The 23,462-nt window shown below is 43.2% G+C and overlaps 1 protein-coding gene across 2 annotated transcripts in view; it reads right to left on the reverse strand.

The window, feature by feature from the left end:
- Nucleotides 1-23,462, reverse strand: part of LOC105007687 (presenilins-associated rhomboid-like protein, mitochondrial) — a 41,102-nt gene that overhangs the window by 17,214 nt on the left and 426 nt on the right. The window contains exons 2-3 of one of the 2 annotated variants that reach the window (XM_010866692.4): nucleotides 20,935-21,154; nucleotides 6,749-6,889 (exon numbers count right to left, since the gene is read on the reverse strand). In XM_010866692.4, coding sequence (XP_010864994.2) covers nucleotides 6,749-6,889; nucleotides 20,935-21,154 — 361 coding nt within the window. The remainder of the gene's footprint in view (nucleotides 1-6,748; nucleotides 6,890-20,934; nucleotides 21,155-23,462) is intronic. The other variant, XM_020044494.3, reaches the window with a different exon arrangement.

Below are 23,462 nucleotides of genomic sequence, written 5' to 3' on the forward strand. Positions count from 1 at the left end.
AGAAGGAAGGCATTTTTCTGGGCCATAACCCAACACTAGAGGGTAAAAGTCTCAGTGCAGACAGGATAGATGCCATTATTGGCATCCCAAAACCTCTCACTAAAACTCAATGTCTGTCCTTTCTGGGCATGACAGGCTTTTGTAGGCAATGGGTTCCTGAATATGCTTGTTTGGTACACCCCTTGCAGGACATGGCCTACAGCAAGAAGCTTGCATCGCATGAGAGTAGTGTGGACTCCTGAGGGTGAAGCTTCCTTTACTTCTTTGAAATGGGCCCTGGCTACTTCTACTTTAGGGCTCCCTGATCCTAAAAATAAGTTTATTCAAACAGTGTGTGAAAAAGATGGTTATATGTCCTCTGTCTTAATGCAGAAACATGGTGATAAGTTGAGGCCAATTGCATACTTCTCTTCTAAACTGGACGCTGTAGCACAAGGCCTTCCCTATTGTCTGAAGGCTGTGGCAGCGGCAGCAGATGCTGTTTTGAGATCACATCCTTGGGGGTTCATCACTTCTTCTGGTACACAGATCCATCATGTCCAACTTCCAATTCGTAACCTGTTGGAAGCTGTATTGTTACCTAAGGAAGAGGCCATATGTAAAATGTGAGGCCCATACTACAGACAGAGATGTTGTTCCCATGGTAATCACAGAGCAGATGCAGCTGCCAAAGCTGCTGCTCAGGCCCCCCCTCATTCTGCTCTGCAAATGACCCATCTTACCCCTACTGTCACCCTCTCTGAGCTTGTTGAAGCGCAATCTCAGGCTTCACCTAAAGCGAGAACCGCCTGGAAAAAAGCAGGGGCATCCTATGTGAATATGGTTTGGATAGGTCCTAATGGTAACCCTTGTTTACCACAATGTCTGTTGCATTTCTATGCGGTGGTCTCACATGGAAAAGATCACGCTTCGGGGGGGGGGGGGGGTAAATATGGTAAATAAGTATTAATATACACAAGGATTTACGAATTATGCTCAAAATTTTTGTACAAAGTGCCTAGTGTGTTTGAGGTTTAATGTAAGGCGGGGACAAGCAGTCCCCCAGTCCAGCCATCTTCCCCCTGATGGCCCCTTTGACCATATGATGATGGATTTTATTGAGTTGAACCCCGGCCAGGGAACGAAATACTGTGTTGTGTTTGTTGATGTGTTTTCTAAATGGGTTGAGGCTTTCCCAGCTGGGAAGGCTGATGCAACCGCAGTTGCTAAGGCATTACTGACTGAACTCATACCCAGATGGGGAATTCCTAAGAAACTGTCAGGTGACAATGGATCAAATTTTGTGAACAGAGCCATTAAGATGATGTCTGAGTACCTAGGAGTTGATCTGAAGACTCACTGCGCGTACCAACCACCGAGTGGAGGGCAGTGTAGAGAGAAAATGTAACTATTAAAATGAAACTCTCAAAGTTGGGTGAAGAGACCGGGTTGAACTGGGTTAAAGCACTTTCCCTTGTGCTTACATACATGAGAAGAAGACCTAGGTTGAAAACAGGCCTATCCCCTCATGAGGTCATCACTGGAAGACCAATGAACACAGGCCTAGGCACCCCCACCCACAGAGACCTCACAACAGAACATGTGAATGATACAATATTAACATATTGCACTAATCTGTCAAAGATTCTGAACAACATCCACAGGAGTGTGAGAGCTGCTCTACCAACTCCCATTGAAGGCCAGCTGCATGACATCAAGCCTGGGGATTGGGTAGTCATCAAGGACTGCAAGAGAAAGCACTGGAGCAAGCCATGCTGGTTGGGTCCACACCAAGTTCAACTGGTCACTCAGTCTGCTGTTAAAGTTGCTGAACGAGGAAGTGGCCATATGTAAATGTGAGTCCCATACTACAGGCAGAGATGTTGTTTCCCTTGGTAATCACAGACGTTTACACACTGTAAGAAGGATCCAGTGTTAGAAGATACGGCAAAAGAATAGGTACATTGAAGTTACCTAACAGCGGCATGGGTTGTGGTGCTAGTAAACATCAACTCCAACACAGCCTGCGACCATGGAGCCAGAGAGACAAGGACCATGGAACCCCTTCAGGAGTTCCGGAGTAATGAGATGCACCCTCGGGTGCCTGCTGATTTTAAGTATTGTCGTTGTCATACCGATAGTGTGGATTTTCAAATCACACTATGATGATCATGGACAGATTGTAAATATGACACATAATGAAGCAAGGAAAGAGACATTTGTACATCATGAGAAAAGGCCTGAACGACAGATACATATAGGGCCCAAATTTGAACAGTCTATGTAAAATCTCTAGTGACATGACTAACTGTCCCCCGGATGGGTATTGGTATGTACTGACAAGCCCAGTGTTGAAGGATACGAAATGGTATTGGTATCACATAAATACAGGAGGGAGAAATATGTTCCCCCCCCCATACTATTTTCTGAACCATGTCAATAGGTGGAAACGTCAGATGATTATTGTACTGTTAACATTTCCAAAGATCTATATAGTCTGTGGTAAGAAAGCATACAGTTGCATACCTAGAGACGCAGGTGGGGTATGCTACAGTGGGGAGAACATGTATTTGATAACCAGAAAAATCAGCAGTGTTTCCTACTTACAAAGCATGTAGAGGTCTGTAATTTTTATCATAGGAACACTTCACCTCTGAGAGACGCAATCAAAAATAAAATCCAGAAAATCACATTGTATGATTTTTAAATAATTAATTTGCATTTTATTGCATGACAACCATTTGATCACCAACCAGTAAGAATTCCGGCTCTCGCAGACATGTTAGTTTTTTTTTTAAGAAGCCCTCCTGTTCTCCACTCATTACCTATATTAAATGCACCTGTTTGAACTCGTTACCTGTATAAAAGACCCCTGTCCACACACTCAATCAAACAGACTCCAACCTCTCCACAATGGCCAAGACCAGAGAGCTGTGTAAGGACATCAGGGATAAAATTGTAGACCTGCACATGGCTGGGATGGGCTACAGGACAATAGGCAAGCAGCTTGGTGAGAAGGCAACAACTGTTGGCGCAATTATTCGAAAATGGAAGAAGTTCAAGATGACGGTCAATCTCCCTCGGTCTTGGGCTCCATGCAAGATCTCACCTCGTGGGGCATCAATGATTATGAGGAAGATGAGGGATCAGCCCAGAACTACACAGCAGGACCTGGTCAATGACCTGAAGAGAGCTGGGACCACAGTCTCAAAGAAAACCATTAGTAACACACTACGTCGTCAGGGAGTAAAATCCTGCAGCGCACGCAAGGTCCCCCTGCTCAAGCCAGCGCATGTCCAGGCCCGTCTGAAGTTTGCCAATGACCATCTGGATGATCCAGAGGAGGAATGGGAGAAGGTCATTTGGTCTGATGAGACAAAAATAGAGCTTTTTAGTCTAAACTCTACTCGTCGTGTTTGGAGGAAGAAGAAGGATGAGTTCAACCCCAAGACCACCATCCCAACCGTGAAGCATGGAGGTGGAAACATCATTCTTTAGGGATGTTTTTCTACAAAGGGGACAGGACGACTGCACCGTATTGAGGGGAGGATGGATAGGGCCATGTATCGCGAGACCTTCCCTCAGTAAGAGCATTGATGATGGGTCGTGGCTCTGTCTTCCAGCATGACAACGACACGAAACACATAGCCAGGGCAACTAAGGAGCGGCTCTGTAAGAAGAATCTCAAAGTCCTGGAGTGGCCTAGCCAGTCTCCAGACCTGAACCCAATAGAAAATCTTTGGAGGGAGCTGAAAGTCCGTATTGCCCAGCGACAGCCCAGAAACCTGAAGGATCTAGAGAAGGTCTGTATGGAGGAGTGGGCCAAATCCCTGCTGCAGTGTGTGCAAACCTGGTTAACTACAGGAAATATATGATCTCTGTAATTGCAAACAAAGGTTTCTGTAACAAATTTTAAGTTCTGCTTTTCTGACGTGCTGTATCAAATACTTTTGTCATGCAATAAAATGCACATTAATACAATGTGATTTTCTGGATTTTTGTTTTAGATTCCATCACTCACAGTTGAAGAGTACCTAAGATAAAAAATTACAGACTTCTACATGCTTTGTAAGTGGGAAGACCTGCAAAATCGGCAGTGTATCAAATACTTGTTCTCCCCAATGTATATGGCGTACTTATTCCCTTTGATTAGGCGGGCTGACCACGGGGAAATGGCAGCCTTATATCAATCCCAACCTCGCCATAAGCGAACACTTACTAGAGCTCAACGTATATTCAGTGTATTGATCCCAGGATATGGCACATACACCTTACAGGAAGAGATAATGGCTCTATCCACAGTGATGGACAAACACATGAATTTGACAACTGACACGATTGCAGCAATAGGCACAAAGCTGAGTGAAACCCGTTCAGTTGCTCTACAAAATAGAATGGCACTAGATATGATTTTGGCTTCTCAGGGCGGTGTCAGTAAGGTGGTGGGATCTGAGTGTTGTACATACATTTCAGATGGGTCACAAAAGGTAATTAATTTAGTCCAAGAAACTAATAAAGTAATAGAAGTACTTCATACAGTTCATGGGTGGGACCCATTCTCAGGTTTATCCTCTATGGTTGGTCCCTGGGGAATGACAATATACAAGTTATTGACTACTTCCTTATCCGCTATTGCCCTTTTGTCTGCTTGTGGTATGTTTTTGTCCCGTTTAATAAAAGCTTACCACACAGGTAATGGTTCAGAAGCGTGTAAATGAAGATGCAGACATTTCAGATTTGTTCCCATTCCCTAATTACTGGGATGCTGATATTATAAAAGATCATGTTGTTTAAGAGCACTGTTAGTAGTAGTTTAAAGCTTAATGAGTTGATGTTAAATTATCTGAGAGTAAAATTGGTTAAAAGTTGCATGTTAACACTACATGACATTTCATGATATAGGGCGGATTGTCTATTCTTACTGATTAATGTTTGAGTCCCCATGTTTAGATAAGAAAAGGAATGTTAGTTGTGTTGTGGGAAAGGAAGTATAAGATGTCAAGGTAAACGTAAATCTTCAGCAGGATGGGGGTAGATGCAGATAAGTGGGTTTTAGGACAGGATAGAGGAAGATATACAACAGGCGGTACGATGGATAAGGAACATATTTTGGTTTTATGGTATGACCATGCTGATTCTTACCCCCAACCATTCCTCTATAAGTATTGAATGTACTTCCAAATGTTTTAGAGTATATTCATCGTTACTTGGTAACCTGTGTACTCTCTCCTTGCAATAATGTATTGTGCAACTGAGTTTTCATTCAAATTCAACCAAGGCTCTGATTTGAGAGTATCGTGCACTCATCCATTGACGTAATTCATTCTGTGAGGGTTGATTAGTGCCTGGTAACCATTTGCAGCTGCCTGGGTACAAACGCTAAGTGGCGTGTGCTTTTGGCGGATTAAGTCGGAAAACAGGGTAAAAAAAAACAGGTAAATAATCTCTAGTTTTCCATTTGTGAGTTTAGAAATCTGACAAAGGAACAACGTAATATACACCTGCAGCCCATTCAGGTTGCAAAGGCAGTCCAGCTCCTCCTGGATGGCATATTCATATGTGCCATCACAAGAAGGTTTACCATGTCTCCCAATACAGTCTCAAGAGCAAGGAGGAGATACCATGAGACGGGCCATTACAAGAGGTGAACTAGACAGGGTCATAGAAGGGCATTAACCCAGCAGAAGGATGAGGAGGAACAGGACTAGCACTGCCAGAGTCCTACAAAATGAACTCCAGCAGGCTACTGATGTTCATGTTTCTGACCTAACTGTCAGAAACAGACTCCATGAGGGTGGCATAAGGACCCGACGTCCTCTAGTGGGACCTGTGCTCACAGCCCAGCACCATGCAGCTCAATTGGCATTCGCCAGAGAACAACAGAATTGGCAGGTACCCCATTGGCGCCCCGTTCTCTTTACAGATGGCAGGTTCACACTGAGCATGTGACAAATGTGAAAGAGTCTAGAGACACTGTGGTGAAGGTTATGCTGCCTGCAACATCATCTGGCATTGACAGTGGGTCAGTGATGGTCTGAGGAGGCATGTCCTTGGAGGGATGCTCAGACCTCCACATGCTAACCAACTGTTCCGACTGCAGTTACATGCAGGGATGAAATCCTCAAACCCATCGTTAGACCTTATGCTGGTACAGTGGGCACTGGGTTCCTCCTGGTGCAGGACAATGCCCGGACTCCTGTGGCCAGGGTGTAGGCAGTTCCTGGATTACAAGGCATTGATGCCACTGACTGGCCCTAACATTCCCCAGACATGAATCCAATTGAATCCAACGTTATATATTGGGGCATCTGACGTGGCCATGTAACACCACAGACTGTCCAGGAGTTCAGTGATGCCCTGGTTGATGCCTGGGAGGAGATCCCGCAGGACACCATCCGCTGTCTCATCAGGAGCATGCCCAAACAATGTAGGGAGTGCATACAGGCACGTGGGGGCCATACACACTCCGGAGTCACATTCTCAGCTGTCTTGATGAAATTCACACAAGTTGAAACCGCCTGTGATTTCAATTGTTTACTCTGATTTTAGATGAGTTTGAATCCAGCCCTCAATCAGTTGGTGATTTTGCTTTCCACTGACAGTTGTTACGTCATATTGTTCTCAACAAATAACACAATGAACAGTAAAGATTTTGATCTTTAATATATTTCCTTAATCAAGACCCTGTGTGTGATTTAAGTGTTTCCATATATATAATTTTTTTTATATAGGATTGAACCAATATTATACATCTCATCCTTAATCTCACCTGTTTGCGAAGATCCCCCTGTTTCTGCGGACGTATTTTCTCCAGCCAGTTGGCCCGGACCTCGTCAAAGTAGCTCTGGACCCGGGACTTCAGTGACTCATATTGCCAGATTGCTGCTGTGCCGAATGAACAGCCTGTAAACTGACATGGTATTAGTCCCCCATATTCTCAGTCAGCAATGTTGAATGTGGCAACAGATCAGAAGACTCTGCAACTGAAACAATCATAGTAGTGGTTCAGCATCAGCTAACAGAACAATAGCTCTTAACTACGGCAGGATGCCAAGTGGTTAAGACCGTGGGACCAATAACACATAGTATCCCACAAAAGTGAGTACACCCCTAATATTTGCTAATATTTTATTATATCTTTTCATGTGACAACACTAAAGAAATTACACTATGCTACAATGTAAAGTAGTCAGTGTACAGCTTGTATAACCGTGAAAATTTGATGTCCCCTCAAAATAACTCAACACACAGCCATCAATGTCCAAACCTCTAGCAAAAAAAAAAGTGAGTACACCCCTAAGTGAAAATGTCCAATTTGGGCCCAATTAGCCATTTTCCCTCCACAGTGTCATGTGACTTGTTAGTGTTACAAGGTCTCAGGTGTGAATGGGGAGCAGGTGTGTTAAATTTGGTGTAATCGCTCTGACACTCCCTCATAATGGTCACTGGAAGTTCAACATGGCACCTCATGGCAAAGAAATCTCTGAGGACCTGCAAAAAACTATTATTGCTCTACATACATACATGCCTAGGCTATAAGAAAATTGCCAAGACCCTGAAACTGAGCTGCAACACAGTGGCCAAGAAGGTGTGAGGGGTCAGCCAGTCAGTGCTCAGACCATACGCTGCACATTGCATCAAATTGGTCTGCATGGCTGTCGTCCCAGAAGGAAGCCTCTTCTAAAGACGAGGCTTTGCTGAAGACAAGCAGACCAAGGACATGGATTACTGGAACCATGTCCTGTGGTCTGATGAGACCAAAATAAACCTATTTGGTTCAGATGGTGTCAAGCGTGTGTGGGGCGGCAACCAGGTGAGGAGTACAAAGACAAGTGTGTCTTGCCTACAGTCAAGCATAGTGGTGGGAGTGTCATGGTCTGGGACTGCATGAGTGCTGCCGGCACTGGGGAGCTACAGTTCATTGAGGGAACCATAAATGCCAACACGTACTGTGACATACTGAAGCACAGCATGATCCCCTCCATTCGGAGACTGGGCCCCAGGGCAGTGTTCCAACATGATAATGACCCCAAACACACCTCTCTGCCTTGATAAAGAAGCTGAGGGTATACCCAGACCTAAACTCCATTCAGCATATGTGGGGCATCCTCAAACGGAAGGTGGAGGAGCACAAGGTCTCTAACATCCACCAGCTCCGTGATGTCGTCATAGATGAGGGGAAGAGGACTCCAGTGTCAACCTGTGAAGTTCTGGTGAACTCCATGCCCAAGAGGGTTAAGGCAGTGCTGGAAAATAATGGTGGCCACACAAAATATTGACACCGTGGGCCCAAATAGGACATTTTCACTTAGGTGTGTAGTAGGTGTTTTGAGTTATTTTGAGGGGACAGCAAATTTACACTGTTATACAAGCTGTACACTCACTACTTTACACTGTAGAAAAGTGTTATTTCTTCAGTGTTGTCACATGAAAAGATATAATCAAATATTTGCAGAGATGTGAGGGGTGTCTTCACTTGTGAGATACTGTTATGTCCAATTCACATGCACAGTTGTACTCATAGGTTTGCATACTCTGGCAGAAATTGTGAAATTTTGGCATTGATTTTGACAACATGACTGATCAGGTTAATTCAAGGTTAATTCAAATTGCAATTAGTACAAGATTATAAATAGTCAATGAGTTTCTTAGCTCTCATGTGGATGTACTGAGCAGGCTAGATACTGAGCCATGGGGAACAAATAAGAACTGTCAAAAGCGTAACAAGGTAATTGAACAAATACACCCAAAGCCTTGCAAATGCCAGTCAGTACTGTTCAATCACTTATTAAGAAGTGGAAAATTCAAGGATCTCTAGATACAAAGCCACGGTCAGATAGACCAAGAAAGACTTCAGCCAAATCTGCCAGAAGAATTGTTTGGGGTATAATACGCCGATACTTGAACAGTAATGAGCTCAATCAATCACATTTATTTATAAAGCCCTTTTTACATCAACAGGTGTCACAAAGTGCTTTTACAAAACCCCAAGGAGCAAACAACAGTAGTGTTGAATTTCAGTGGCTAGGAAAAACTCCCTAAGAAAGCCAAAATTTTGTAAAAACCTAGAGAGGACCCAGGCTCAGAGGGGTAACCAGTCCTCTTCTGGCTGTGCCAGGTGAACAAATTAAAATTACAATTTTAATAATTGATAAATAGGTGTGGGCTGAGTCTAGACTATATTTAAACCTAGTTGAGGTCGAAAGCATGACCTAATGGACAAGGACAGGGACAACAAAGGGTAGGAGAAGGTGTCAGCTCAGTGACATCTGAAATCGTCAGGCATCGTCTCGATCTGCAACACAACCAGGAGGATTTTGGACAGGGACAGTAACGGGCCAACCCAGGTACTCCGCAGATGTGGGTCAGGACCTCATGCCCTCCCAAGTTCAAACCATGAGGAGACTGGGAAAATTCTTAAAATGCATTCCTCATATCAACAAGGATTTATAATGGAGAAGGAGAATTGTCCCTACTCCCCAAGCACAATAATATAGCAGCGTAAGACCTTGGGACTGAGACGGGGGGGTCCGGTGACACTGTGGCCCTATCTGGGAGAGCAGGCGGGAGATCAATCCACCCACATTGCCAAGCATTAACCAAAGGGACACCCACTTACCACAACCACCCTGAATGAGGGCAGAGTATTGCCAGAAGAGTACAGTAATTGCACAAGTGCGCAACAGAGAGTCAACAACAAGCCAGTGACTCTGCCCCGAGAGGCATTGGAGGGAGGGCATCCCAATGGCGATGAGTGCCCACCTAGCAAGACAGCAAGGGTGGACAATATCAAGCCTTTCTGGTCACCTTCATGCCCCTGGGCCAGGTTACACCTAATCATAGACTGTGCTGTAGAGATGAGTTTTTAGTAGACACTTGAAAGTTAGCACTGAGTTTGCATTCCTAACCTTAATTGGCAAATCGTTCCACAGTAGTGGAGCTCTATGAGAAAAGGCCCTGCCTCCGGCTGTCTGTTTAGAGATTCTAGGTACAATTAAAAGGCCTGCATCTTGTGATCGTAGGTTATGTGTAGGTATGTATGGCTGAATTATTTCAGGTAAGTAGGAGCAAGTCCATGTACTGATTTATAGGTTAACAATAAAACCATAACCCTAACAGGCAGCCAGTGTAAAGAGGCTAGTACAGGAGTAATGTGTTAAAACTTTTTGTTCTACTTAGGATTCTAGCAGCTGTGTGCAAGTTTATTTATTGATTTGTCAGGGTAACCGTAAAGTAGAGCATTGCATTAATCTAGTCTAGAAAAGTTAAAAAAGCATGGATTAGTTTATCTGCATCCGTTTTATCTGCTCCCACCTCCGGCAGAGCTTCGACTGGATCCCGAGGGAGGCTGGAGATATTGAGTCCGAGTGGACCATGTTCTCCACCGCCATTGTCGAAGCGGCCGCTCGGAGCTGTGGCCGTAAGGTCTCCGGTGCCTGTCGAGGCGGCAATCCCCGAACCCGGTGGTGGACACCGGAAGTAAGGGATGCCGTCAAGCTGAAGAAGGAGTCCTATCAGGCCTGGTTGGCTTGTGGGACTCCAGAGGCAGCTGACGGGTACCGACAGGCCAAGCGGACTGCAGCCCGGGTGGTTGTGGAGGCAAAAACTCGGGCCTGGGAGGAGTTCGGTGAGGCCATGGAGAAGGACTATCGGCTGGCCTCGAAGAGATTCTGGCAAACCATCCGGCGTCTCAGGAGAGGGAAACAGTGCCCTACCAACACTGTTTACAGTAGAGGTGGGCAGCTGTTGACCTCAACTGGGGATGTCGTCGGGCGGTGGAAGGAGTACTTCGAGGATCTCCTCAATCCCGCCGTCACGTCTTCCATTGAGGAAGCATTGGGAATATGGGGTCCTGGGTCCCTTGCTAAGGGCTGTCAGGTCCCTGTACGACCGAAGCAGGAGCTTGGTCCGCATTGCCGGCAGTAAGTCAGACTTGTTCCCTGTGCATGTTGGACTCCGGCAGGGCTGCCCTTTGTCACCGGTTCTGTTCGTAATTTTTATGGACAGAATTTCTAGGCGCAGCCAGGGGCCGGAGGGTGTCAGGTTTGGGGACCACACGATTTCGTCTCTGCTCTTTGCGGATGATGTTGTCGTGTTGGCCCCTTCAAGCCAGGACCTTCAGCATGCACTTGGACGGTTTGCAGCCGCGTGTGAAGCTGTGGGGATGAAAATCAGTACCTCCAAATCCGAGGCCATGGTCCTTAGTCGGAAAAGGGTGGCTTGCCCACTTCAGGTTGGTGGAGAGTGCCTGCCTCAAGTGGAGGAGTTTAAGTATCTAGGGGTCCTGTTCACGAGTGAGGGAAGGAAGGAACGGGAGATTGACAGACGGATCGGTGCAGCTTCTGCAGTAATGCGGTTGATGTATCGGTCTGTCGTGGTGAAGAAAGAGCTGAGCCGCAAGGCGAAGCTCTCGATTTACCGGTCAATCTACGTTCCTACTCTCACCTATGGTCATGAGCTTTGGGTCATGACCGAAAGGACAAGATCCCGGATACAGGCGGCCGAAATGAGCTTTCTCCGCAGGGTGGCTGGGCGGTCCCTTAGAGATAGGGTGAGAAGCTCGGTCACCCGGGAGGAGCTCAGAGTAGAGCCGCTGCTCCTCCACATCGAGAGGGGTCAGCTGAGGTGGCTTGGGCATCTGTTTCGGATGCCTCCGGAACGCCTTCCTGGGAAGGTGTTCCGGTCCCGTCCCACCGGGAGGAGACCCCGGGGAAGACCTAGGACACGCTGGAGGGACTATGTCTCCCGGCTGGCCTGGGAACGCCTCGGTGTCCCCCCGGAAGAGCTGGAGGAAGTGTCTGGGGAGAGGGAAGTCTGGGCATCCCTGCTTAGACTGCTGCCCCCGCGACCCGGCCCCGGATGTATTGTAGTCCTTTTGGCTCAGGTTAAGGATCGTCCCCTCTGACCGCCCTCACCCTCCCGCAGTGTTTCCGAAGATTGCTGGGACTCATCGTCCCATCAAGCCCGGCGGCACTGCATCGTTGGTGTCGTACATTCGACGAAGCCAACCCCGCTGGTGGCCAAGATGGCCCCGATTTGGACCTTTTCGCTGTGCACGTGATAATGCTGTGGGCCGTCTGGAGGCCGTTTTTTGCTCCGCTTTGGAAATGTTGAGCATGTCTACACGGGTCAAGGAAATGCCCAAAAGTGGGGAGTCTGCCTCTTTGACCTCGCCGCGAGTGATCCCACTGGAACACGCAGGAACGCTGAACCGCCTGAGGGAGGGGTGCGGATGGTCAGACAGGAGGTGTTTTGGTTATGGCGCCTGTAGTTAGGTAAATGTCGTTTTTGTTCCGTGTTCTGACAACCATTCCCATGCAGCTACCCTATTGCGTTGCGATTAGTGCTGGATCATAAGCAGTTGGACTGCGGCAGTTGGACTGCAATATGGAGTATAGCGTGCTCCTGTATATAATGGTTTTGGATGTTGAGTATGTCTGGTTGTGGTCGACCTAGTGTGATTATGTCTGGTTGTGGTCAGCCTAGTAAATGCATTTGTCCATTTTGGTATTCCCTGTGCACAAGGGATCCGATTGGCTGCATTGTGTATTCCTTGATAGAATATTTGTTCTTGTTTACCGAGGTTGGTGCTGAATCTGCGAAATTGAAATTTGCCTTCTAGTGTTGTGCTGATGGCTGGCACACGTGGAGGTGTTCGCCTGCTAACTTAGGTTTGTTTAAGGAAATAATGGCCTAAATTTAATTAGAGGGATAGATTGGAAATGGGTATGATGATGCTCCTCTACTTTGGTAAAATATGATCTAGTGGTTTTGTAATGAGGGGTTAAATTAGTGTTCTCTCTCCCGGCAATATAGGACTTGTTGGAGCCCAGAGAGGGACTGAGTTTGACTTAAAGGACAACTGTGAGGTGGGATGAGATAAGATGGATCTCATACACACACACACACACACACACACACACGACTGTCCTGTCCTACAGCTACGAGTGGAGTCTACTCTGGGGCGCCGCACATCTACAGTGATGCCGGGTTCCTGTGAGCTGGACTAATTCTAGTCCTGATGATTCTGCCATGTGATGGAGAAGGCAACCTCCAACCGAGAGGAAGGAGGTGAAGGAAAGCTCCGGTTCTGAACAATATTTACGGGGGCAGGGCCTTTAGCTATAGAGCCTTTAGCTACAATTGGTCATCTTGGTATTCACAAAAGAGAACACAGATTCTCCTGACCTGGCTGACAAAGCAGCTAGTATGGAGACAACTAGAGCTGTGTCTGCATCTGAGCTATGAAGGACAACACCTTGGAATATACATCTGACTTTTATGTTCTGTTACACTGGCCTTCCAAGAAATGGTTCATTACTGACTGACGTTTGGAGGAGCATACCATTTGTGATGACTTTGGAAGTTCATCTAATTGGAACCATGGAGAGGACTTTTCAGTGAATCGAGTAATGAGGGGACTTTGTAACAGTGACTGATTGAAGAATGTATTCACTCACGTGTCGATGCTACATACCCCATACTGTCAATATATGTCACCTTAAATCCTTTCCTTTGACCTATGATTTTAACATAAAAAGTTTTGCTGTACTATGTTATAATTATGTATAATATGAAGGTAAAGGTCTAGAAGCATGTAAAGGAGGATCCAGACATTTCAAATTTGTTCCGTTCTCTAATCAGTAAGGGTAATGATATTGACTGGGTCATGTTGTTTAAGAGTACTGGTTTGTTGCATTCTACATCCTAATGAGTAAACTGTTTAAGGATTGATACCAAGGTTTGACATGGTATCAAGAGGATGGATTGTTATAGACATTTTGAATTAAGGTGCATTTGAGAAATGTCTGTCTTTCCATTGGCTGGTATGAAAATCTTTACTTTGATTGTGACACACGTCTGTATAATATCAGAGGGTTATTAGGTATTTGGGCCATGTCCTCCTGCCTAGACAAAGAAGGGTGTCAGTCCTTTCTGTTAATGTAGGAGAGGGGGATCTGGTATATGTCTTAGGGGGCATTCTTGATTGGTCACAGTAGAATATAGGATTAATCATCTATCTGTAGGTTGTCTTTATGTTCCCCTCAAGGGTTGAGAAAGTTAACCAGATGGGGGAGGACAACATGTGACTTGTGTCAAGCCCAGGACATGTGATAGAACAGAGGGAATGTGTTTCATTGACAAGACAGATGGGTAACAACTTACCACACCCCTTTTTGTATGTGATATATACAGTTTAATGAGCTATATTGAGTTTGAGACTCCTCAGATGATTATGTTTGTAAGCGTTTGACGCGTCTCTCATATTTGCAAATATTAATAAACTGTTAGAATGTGTCAAGAGTATTTCGTCTCTGTAATTCCTTCTTAAAGAGTTCTGATCGATAAAATTACCATCACACCACCCTAATGTTCAGTTTTACAAACTGCAAAAATATTAGATGGGTTTGACTCTAAATCTTCAGTTACCAAAGGATGTCGGCTAAATTGATAGGATAGTCTGAGGACCATAAACAAACATTTGGCCTTTTTAATGGCTTACCATGAATGGGTTGAGCTCAGAGCTTCAGGAAGGGGGGCAGACCCCTAGGATGGCCCCAAACAACTTCTCCCATTACATCAGGGTGGCCTATTACTGAGGGTTAAAATTTGAGTGTTCAGTCTGGTCTCATATGTGGTAATTTTATCAACACAAGCATATACAGTTTTGGTATAAACAAACATTAAGTGAAAGCTAAATATATTTTCCTCTCATTAGCTTTAATGTTGAAACTTATGATTTTGAAACCAACTGAAGTGAGGGTAGAGACCTAAAGTCATCCCCCATTGTTGATGATAGAACAAAGAAAAAGCATAAAAGTTTTGATTTAGGGTTTGGCTGACCGCCACTATATGTAATAAAAATGAATCTAACTTTGCGAATTCCTTATAATTTGAGGTTAATCAAGACACTGTGTTTGTCATGAGGTAGTTTTACCGTTGCCTGTAAAAAAGCTAAATTTGTATGCGGTAGCTATGCTAATACAATCGCCCTGGTGGTTGCCACAGGTAAACCACTGCACATGGGCTGGGGTTTTCCCTCCTACAGTTTAGTTGTGCAGCTTATCCCTTGGGGGACAAACAATTTAGTTAGGCATGTGCCAAGAAACTACAGGATATTATAAATGCATGATAGCCAATTTCACAGACCTGTATGATGGTACTGTGGTAAATTCAAATTTGAGAGCTGTTTAGCTATGTTGTAAAATTTGTTAATAGGTTATATGGTTTATATTTCCTTCGCACAAGCGACCGTGTTGCACATTGATGTCTTTGATGGTGTTAGCGAATGTTCATGTTTTTTATTTTTAACATGTTCACTTTGTTTTGATGAATGCAACTCCTTATCGAATGGATTATAGATCCATCCCTACTACCAATTCTCTATTTTTCATGTCTATCCTGAACAGATGGCCAGTGCGGGTTCAGGATGGCGCCTCCTGTAGCCGTATTTGTCATTGTTCTGCATTCACTCATGGTGTAATTTTCCATTGACATAATGAAGAAAAGGCGGGGGGGATGTATGATATGATAATTGATTATGATTGGAAAGAGTTGATCTTAGGGCTTAAGGCAAATCAAATTGGTATTTATAAGGAGTTATGTAAAAAAATTAGTTTTTTTAGTTTGCATAGTTATAACGGAGCATTGATATCGGTTATGTTTTACATTTTCTATTTACAGGATGTTTTTAATTGTTTTTTTTTTGTTTGATGTAAGGTCTAACATTTTAATGGTTGAATAGAATAGATCAATTCTGGTATGGCTAAGCAAAGTCAAGTCTGACAATGTTATTCAACTGCTAGTTGCTATCGGACATTAATATAGCACAAGGAGTCAAACAACAACAAAGCCAGTTCTGGATGGAAAAGGAACTTTGACATAGACTTATGGAAACTTGTCATAATAGGGTGTATGCTTCACTCTGAAGATGGAACTTCTGAGATCCACAAGTTTTCAGGACTGATCTATTGTCTTCATTGTTGGGAGTTGACGGAACCATACCCAGTGGATGAAAGTCTGATGGACTGTTGAACCACACTAATCGTTATTTTGCAGTTGTGCTTTCAACAGCTCAGGACATCACAAACCCTTTTCTGATGATACATCACGTCACTGACTGGACACAGACAACTGAGTGTGTGAGTACCAGCAACATGTTCAAGAAGGACTTCTATAACCACATTGGTTGAATCTGTTTCGATTTTTCCTGACCACTCACATGGCAGAACGATGCCTGGGTCAGATCACTTGGCCTCACACTCCATTTCTAGATGAATCATCGACAGCGAGATGAGAGGAGAATCCACCGGAGTCCTGAAGGACTACACAAACTACAGGTCAGAGTACCACGGGCCAGTTGACTGGAAAGGTCACATGGTCCCAACACAGTGGAAGACACAGTGGTGTTAATCTTGATTAAGTGAAGTGTTGGAAACTCACTGTTCCATTATACACCTACACTGACTTGTTAGGACAACAAGGCAAATTGCTGGGTCCACATCACACTGACTGCAATAACTGATTTTGGAACTTTCATCACTGATGCAAGACAAAGACAACTGAAGACAAGAACTGAAGAACACTTGATTGAAAACTAACTTATTTCCTTACAATCGAAGATTTTCCTTAATGAACTGATATGGTGATTTCATATGTATGAAGGTTTGTTTCTCGCAAGACAGGTGGTAAACTCTGTACGATGACAATCCCAGTATTGGACTTCGGCGTATTTCTGATGATGCTTAATGATCTACATTATGATGGCTATCATGGTATGTTTGGACAGTGAATTGTTCCCTATTATAGGTGGTTCCTGTTAAAGGTAGATGTTTTCCCTATTTTAAAGGTAGAATCTTTCACAGGTACAACAGGATATGCATAAGTCATTTGTATGATATTGTTGCATGGATCATGATACGAACAAGGCGGGTTTTGATTGTTCAATGGACTTTGGGGGACATGTTTTAATCATGATGTCATGTTGAGTCTGATTATCTGCTGAACACCGTTAACACTGATAAGAAACTGTTGATGTCATAATGTTTCTTGACCTTTATAATCTTTGGTGGGGAGCGGATTGTCGGATCGGGGTGTGTCAATTGTCTTGTTTAAATTCATTTTCAATTGAGAAACAATAAGACCTGATTGGTCAGATACTCATTTTGTTGCTTCGTCTTAGTCATTTGTAAAATATGCATATGGGCCTTTTCTTTTCATTAGGAATTGAATTGTACTTGTAATGTTTTATCAAACATGTAATGTTTTTCTTTACATGTTTGATAGCGGGGAGTGTGGAATCTGAGCATTAACAATTACAATATAAATGTACGTGTCATTGGAAGTGCATGTGCCTAGTAATGAGAACAACAGAAACATCTCTCTCTCTCTGTAGGTTGTGCTTTAATGACCAAAGGAATGTTTACGATAGCCATTTGGCATGGGGGTTACTGTCTTGGAAACCTGATCTTTGCTAGTTAGAAATGCCCTTAAATGTATAGGCTAGCTGGTAACCAACATTACAGTGAGAAGAAGATGGAACGTTCACCGAATGACATCTGTGCTGTAATTTTCCAAAATACTTCTCCCTCGATTTGATACGGGTTCTACATTATTTGACCACTATACAAAACCGCCGATTTCTAACAATAAGTACTCAACTGTGAGTGACGGAATCTAAAACAAAAATCCAGAAAATCACATTGCATGATTTTTAAGTAATTAATTTGCATTTTATTGCATGACATAAGTATTTGTTACATCAGAAAAGCAGAACTTAATATTTGGTACAGAAACCTTTGTTTGCAATTAGAGATCATACGTTTCCTGTAGTTCTTTACGAGGTTTGCACACACTGCAGCAGGGATTTTGGCCCACTCCTCCATACAGACCTTCTCCAGATCCTTCAGGTTTCTGGGCTGTCGCTGGGCAATAAAGGACTTTCAGCTCCCTCCAAAGATTTTCTGTTGGGTTCAGGTCTGGAGACTGGCTAGGCCACTCCAGGATCTTGAGATGCTTCTTACGGAGCCACTCCTTAGTTGCACTGGCTGTGTGTTCCGGGTCATTGTCATGCTGGAAGACCCAGCCACGACCGATCTTCAATGCTCTTACTGAGGGAAGGAGGTTGTTGGCCAAGATCTCGTGATACTAGGGGTGTAACGATCCATCTACTACATCGATGTATTGATTTATATTCCTATGATCCAACTACATCGATCTGTGCTCAGCAAGTTGGCCTTCCAGACGACATATATCGATCTAACATCGTTTTAAAATGTAATCAATCGATTGTATCGATACTAGGAAATAACCCATTGGATTTAAGCATGTCAGACTTTATATGAATGTTTTTTCTTAGCACTTTTAATGATAAAGGCGATAAACATTACTCGGTTCAGTCTGCCTGTCCGTGACGTCATCGCCCCGGGCCAGCAGCAGCGCAAAGACAACAAAAAATAGCATGGCAGATGCCAGAGGAGAAGCCGACGAGCGAGAAATTATCAAGCCACCATTGCGGTCCAGTGTGTGGAAACATTTTGGCTTTTGCAAAGACGGGGATGTTCTAAATAAGTCACTCGCTGTTTGTAGGATATGTAAAAATCAAGTAAAGTACAAATCACGACAAATCTCTCCAACCACCTACTAAGGCGCCATGGGATTTCACACAACACCGGTTGCAATTAATTCAAATAAAATGTGAATGCATTTGCCATTAATTGTTGTTTACTTGTTTGTTTATATCCATAATTAATTGATACCTGATTCCCTTACAAGAAACAACAGGAATCAAGGAAACTTCACCTGCACTGTCCAGTATCCAGGTATTTATTTCAGTCACACTGGTTTTATTTTGGCCTAAAAAGTTACTGAATCGATTTCAAGTCACTGAATCGTTTCGGATCGTATCGTTCTAAATGAACCAATATCGGCCTTGAATCGTATCGACAACCACGAATCGTGATACGAATCAAATCGTTGTTAAAATGAATCGTTACACCCCTACGCGATACATGACCCCATCCATCCTCCCCTCAATACGGTGCAGTCGTCCTGTCCCCTTTGCAGAAAAGCATCCCCAAAGAATGATGTTTCCACCTCCATGCTTCACGGTTGGGATGGTGGTCTTGGGGTTGTACTCATCCTTCTTCTTCCTCCAAACACGGCGAGTGGAGTTTAGACCAAAAAGCACTATTTTTGTCTCATCAGACCACATGACCTTCTCCCATTCCTCCTCTTGATCATCCAGATAGTCACTGTCAAACTTCAGACAGGTCTGGACATGCGCTGGCTTGAGCAGGGGGTCCTTGCGAGCGCTGCAGGATTTTCATCCATGACGGCGTAGTGTGTTACTAATGGTTTTCTTTGAGACTGTGGTCCCAGCTCTCTTCAGGTCATTGACCAGATCCTGCCGTGTAGTTCTGGGCTGATCCCTCACCTTCCTCATGATCATTGATGCCCCACGAGGTGAGATCTTGCATGGAGCCCAAGACCGAGGGAGATTGACCGTCATCTTGAACATCTTCCATTTTCTAATAATTGCACCAACAGTTGTTGCCTTCTCACCAAGCTGCATGCCTATTGTCCTGTAGCCCATCCCAGCCTTGTGGAGGTCTACAATTTTATCCCTGATGTCCTTACACAGCTCTCTGGTCTTGGCCATTGTGGAGAGGTTGGAGTCTGTTTGATTGAGTGTGTGGACAGGTGTCTTTTATACAGGTAACGAGTTAAAACAGGTGCAGTAAATACAGGAAATGAGTGGAGAACAGGAGGGCTTCTTAAAAAAAAACTAACATGTCTGTGAGAGCCGGAATTCTTACTGGTTGGTAGGTGATCAAATACTTATGTCATGCAATAAAATTCAAATTAATTATTTAAAAATCCTACAGTGTGTTATTCTGGAATTCTTTTCCTCATTTTGTCTCTCATAGTTGAAGTATACCTATGATGAAAATTACAGGCCTCTCTCATCTTTTTAAGTGGGAGAACATGACACAATTGGTGGCTGACTAAATACTGTTTTGCCCCACTGTAGAGTAAATTTGAAAATTGCAGGTAGCCAGATAGGTACAGCACGTCAACCATCCCACAATGCACTGCTTGGTCGAGTTCCCAAGAAAGAAAACTTTACTTGTTACAATACGCCCGACAACACCTGGACATGCCTCACAACTTCTGGCACATTGTAATTTGGAGTGAGGAGACCAAAACAGAGACTAATGGTCACAACCATAAGCGCTTTGTTTGGAGAGGGGTCAACAGAATACCATCCCCACTGTGAAGCATGGTGGTGGCTCACTGATGTTTTGGGTTTGTGTAAGCTCCAAAGGCATGGGAATCTTGTGAAAATGTATGGCAAGAAGAAAGCACCATGTTATCAGAAAATACTAGCAGACAATTTGCATTCTTCCGCACGAAAGCTGCACATGGGAGGCTCTTGGACTTTCCAACACGACAATGACCCTAAGCACAAGCCAAATTGATCCTCCAGTGGTTACCGCAGAAACATTTTAAGGTTCTGGAGTGGACATCACAGACTCATGACCTCAATATTATTCAGCCACTCTGAGGAGATCTCAAATGTGTGGTACATGCAAGACGACCATAGACTTGGCACGACCTGGAGGAATTTTGCCAAGACGAATGGGAAGCTATACCATCTGCAAGAATTCAGGGCCTCATAGACATCTATTACAAAATACTTTTGTTTGTTGGTATGTTTTGTTTTCTGATTGTGCCATTCTGTTATGACCTACAGTTGAATGTGAATCCCATGAGAAATAAGTGTTTTCTTTACAAATGTTACATATATTACCAATTATCCAAGGGAATGCAAACTTTTGAGCACAACTGTATAATACAACTTGCATGAACATACGCAATGTAATAAATAGAGTTATGTGCTTAATTATCCTATTATTTTACAGTTTATTGACAACAACAACAAACAAAACTTACCCCAACTGTAAACACCAAGGGCTTGACCAGTTGGCCAAAGTTTCTCGGGGGTGTGTATGCCAGTTGGGTTTCCGCAGGGAGCGATGCACCCTTCTTGTGGATAAGCCCTTCACTCTGCTCTGCATGTGAGGACCCTGTCTCTTCAACCGACCCTTTCTTAGTCTTCGTCTCTTTCACTGCTTTCCTGAAGCCACATCTCTGTTGAGTGTTAATGGAGAATCTGAAAGAAAAATGTGAATAGTAAAAGGCCAGTGGTTGACAAATAGTTGCATTTGTGATGCACTTAATCACAGAAACAAATGTCAATTAAACTGAAAGGAGGCACGCCTGATTAGGTGAAATAGAAACTTGAATTGCAAAAGTCGAGGAATGAATACACCCCTGATAAAATTTATCAAAGATTTGATAATAACTTGATATGTGGAACCAAAGGTTCATTTTCTAGAACCAAATTGAACAAAACAGAGGCAAATGAAAATTTCAGTGCAAAATGTTTTGCTACAGTTTTTGTTAATCAATACACCACAGGGGTGTATTCATGTCACGGATTGGACTATTGACAAATGCATGTAGGTCCCTCCCTGTAAAACAAGTGTTTAGTTGCAGAATAGTTTGGTGTAAAATGTTTTCCAACAGATAAAACAGACATGTCTCTCTCCATGAAAAAAACTTTTGATTTTATTACAGCACTGTCTTTATAGGTAGGAGTCTATTAGCATGGCACATCTTGATGTGGCAATATTTGCCCACTCTTCTTTGCAAAACCGCTCCAAATCTGTCAGATTTGCGAGGAAATCTCCTGTGCACAGCCCTCTTCAGATCACCCCACAGATGTTCAATTGGATTTAGGTCTGGGCTCTGGCTGGGCCATTCCAAAACGTTAATCTTCTTCTGGTGAAGCCATGCTTTTGTGGATTTGGATGTGTGCTTTGGGTTGTTGTCATGCTGAAATGTGAACTTCCTAATCAGCTTACTAATGGACACCTGAAGGTTTTGTGCAAAAATTGCCTGGTATTTGGAACTGTTCATAATACCCGCCACCCTGACTAAGGCCCCGGTTCCAGCTGTAGAAAAACAGCCCCAAAGCATGATGCTTCCACCACCATGCTTCATTAGGCATCCGTCTTGCCACCCTACCCCATAGGCCATTCATATGAAGAATACGGGAGATTGTTGTTACATGTAGCACACAGCCAGTACTTGCCAGAATATCCTGCAGTTCCTTTTATGTTGCTGTAGGCCTCTTGAGGCGTCCCTGACCAGTTTTCTCCTCGTCTTTTCATCATTAGGACTAATGATGACTAGTCTTACATTACCAAAAATGTCCAGTTCTTGGTAACGTCTCTGTTGTGCCATATTTTCTCCACTTGATGATGACTGTCTTCACTGTGTTCCATGGTATGTCTAATGCTTTAGAAATTATTTTGTACCCTTCTCCTGACTGATATCTTTCAACAATGAGATCCCTACGATGCTTTGGAAGCTCTCTGCGGACCATGGCTTTTGCTCTGAGATGTAACTAAGAAAATGTCAGGAAAATCCTACTAGAACAGCTGAACTTTAATTGTGATTCATCAGTCACTTTAAATGATGGCAGGTGTGTAATGACTTCTATTTAACATGAGTTTGAATGTGATTGATTAATTCTGAACACAGCCACATCCCCAGTTCTAAGAGGATGTGCAAACTTAGGCAAACTGGTTATTGTAAGTTTTTTATTTTTCCCCCATGAAGATTTCAGTTTGATTTTCAATTGAAATGTTCACATTAAAAGTGGAAAAAGTTCTGACATTTATCTTTGTCTCATTCTTTTACTTCACAAAAACCTGGCATTTTAACAGGGGTGTGCAGACTTTTTATTTCCACTGTATATCAAATATTGAATAGGTTATTAATTTTCAAAGCTTTAGTTGCATTAATACCAATTTCAGGAATTTCTACTAAATCCTAAGTAGAATTTCTACTAAAAACAATGGTTGCAAAAGTATGCCAGACATTTGTAGAATAAATCAGACGCTGTTTGATGTGTATATATCAATCACTGAATACATTATTGATTTTCAAATCTTTAATTGCACTATTATTATTAAATGTGGATGTAGTTTAGGCGTTAAGTTTTATAGAAATATTTTCACTTGCTTAAATGTGGATGTAGTTTAGGCGTTAAGTTTTATAGAAATATTTTCACTTGCTTGGGTGAAAAAGTTTTTAGAAGTGAGATTATTCATTACTTAAAAACGATTTATTCATCAGAGTAAGTAATGTATTGTTCAAGCCCCTTTGTTTTAATACCTGTTTACATATTTTATATGTATGTTTTAGATGGTATGAAATAAATTATAATAATGACTAAACAGGCATGTATAGAAAACTAATATTGTTCCCTTTGAGTTCTCAGTATGAGAAATATGAAAGTGATGTTCAATTGATATAAATAAAAAATCTAAAGCAACTTAAAGGTAATATTTAACTAAATTCACTTTTACATTATAGGCAGAAATTGTAAGCAACAAATGTTTGGAAACTAG

Source organism: Esox lucius, chromosome 1 (genome assembly GCF_011004845.1).
Source record: "Esox lucius isolate fEsoLuc1 chromosome 1, fEsoLuc1.pri, whole genome shotgun sequence".
NCBI lineage: Eukaryota > Metazoa > Chordata > Actinopteri > Esociformes > Esocidae > Esox > Esox lucius.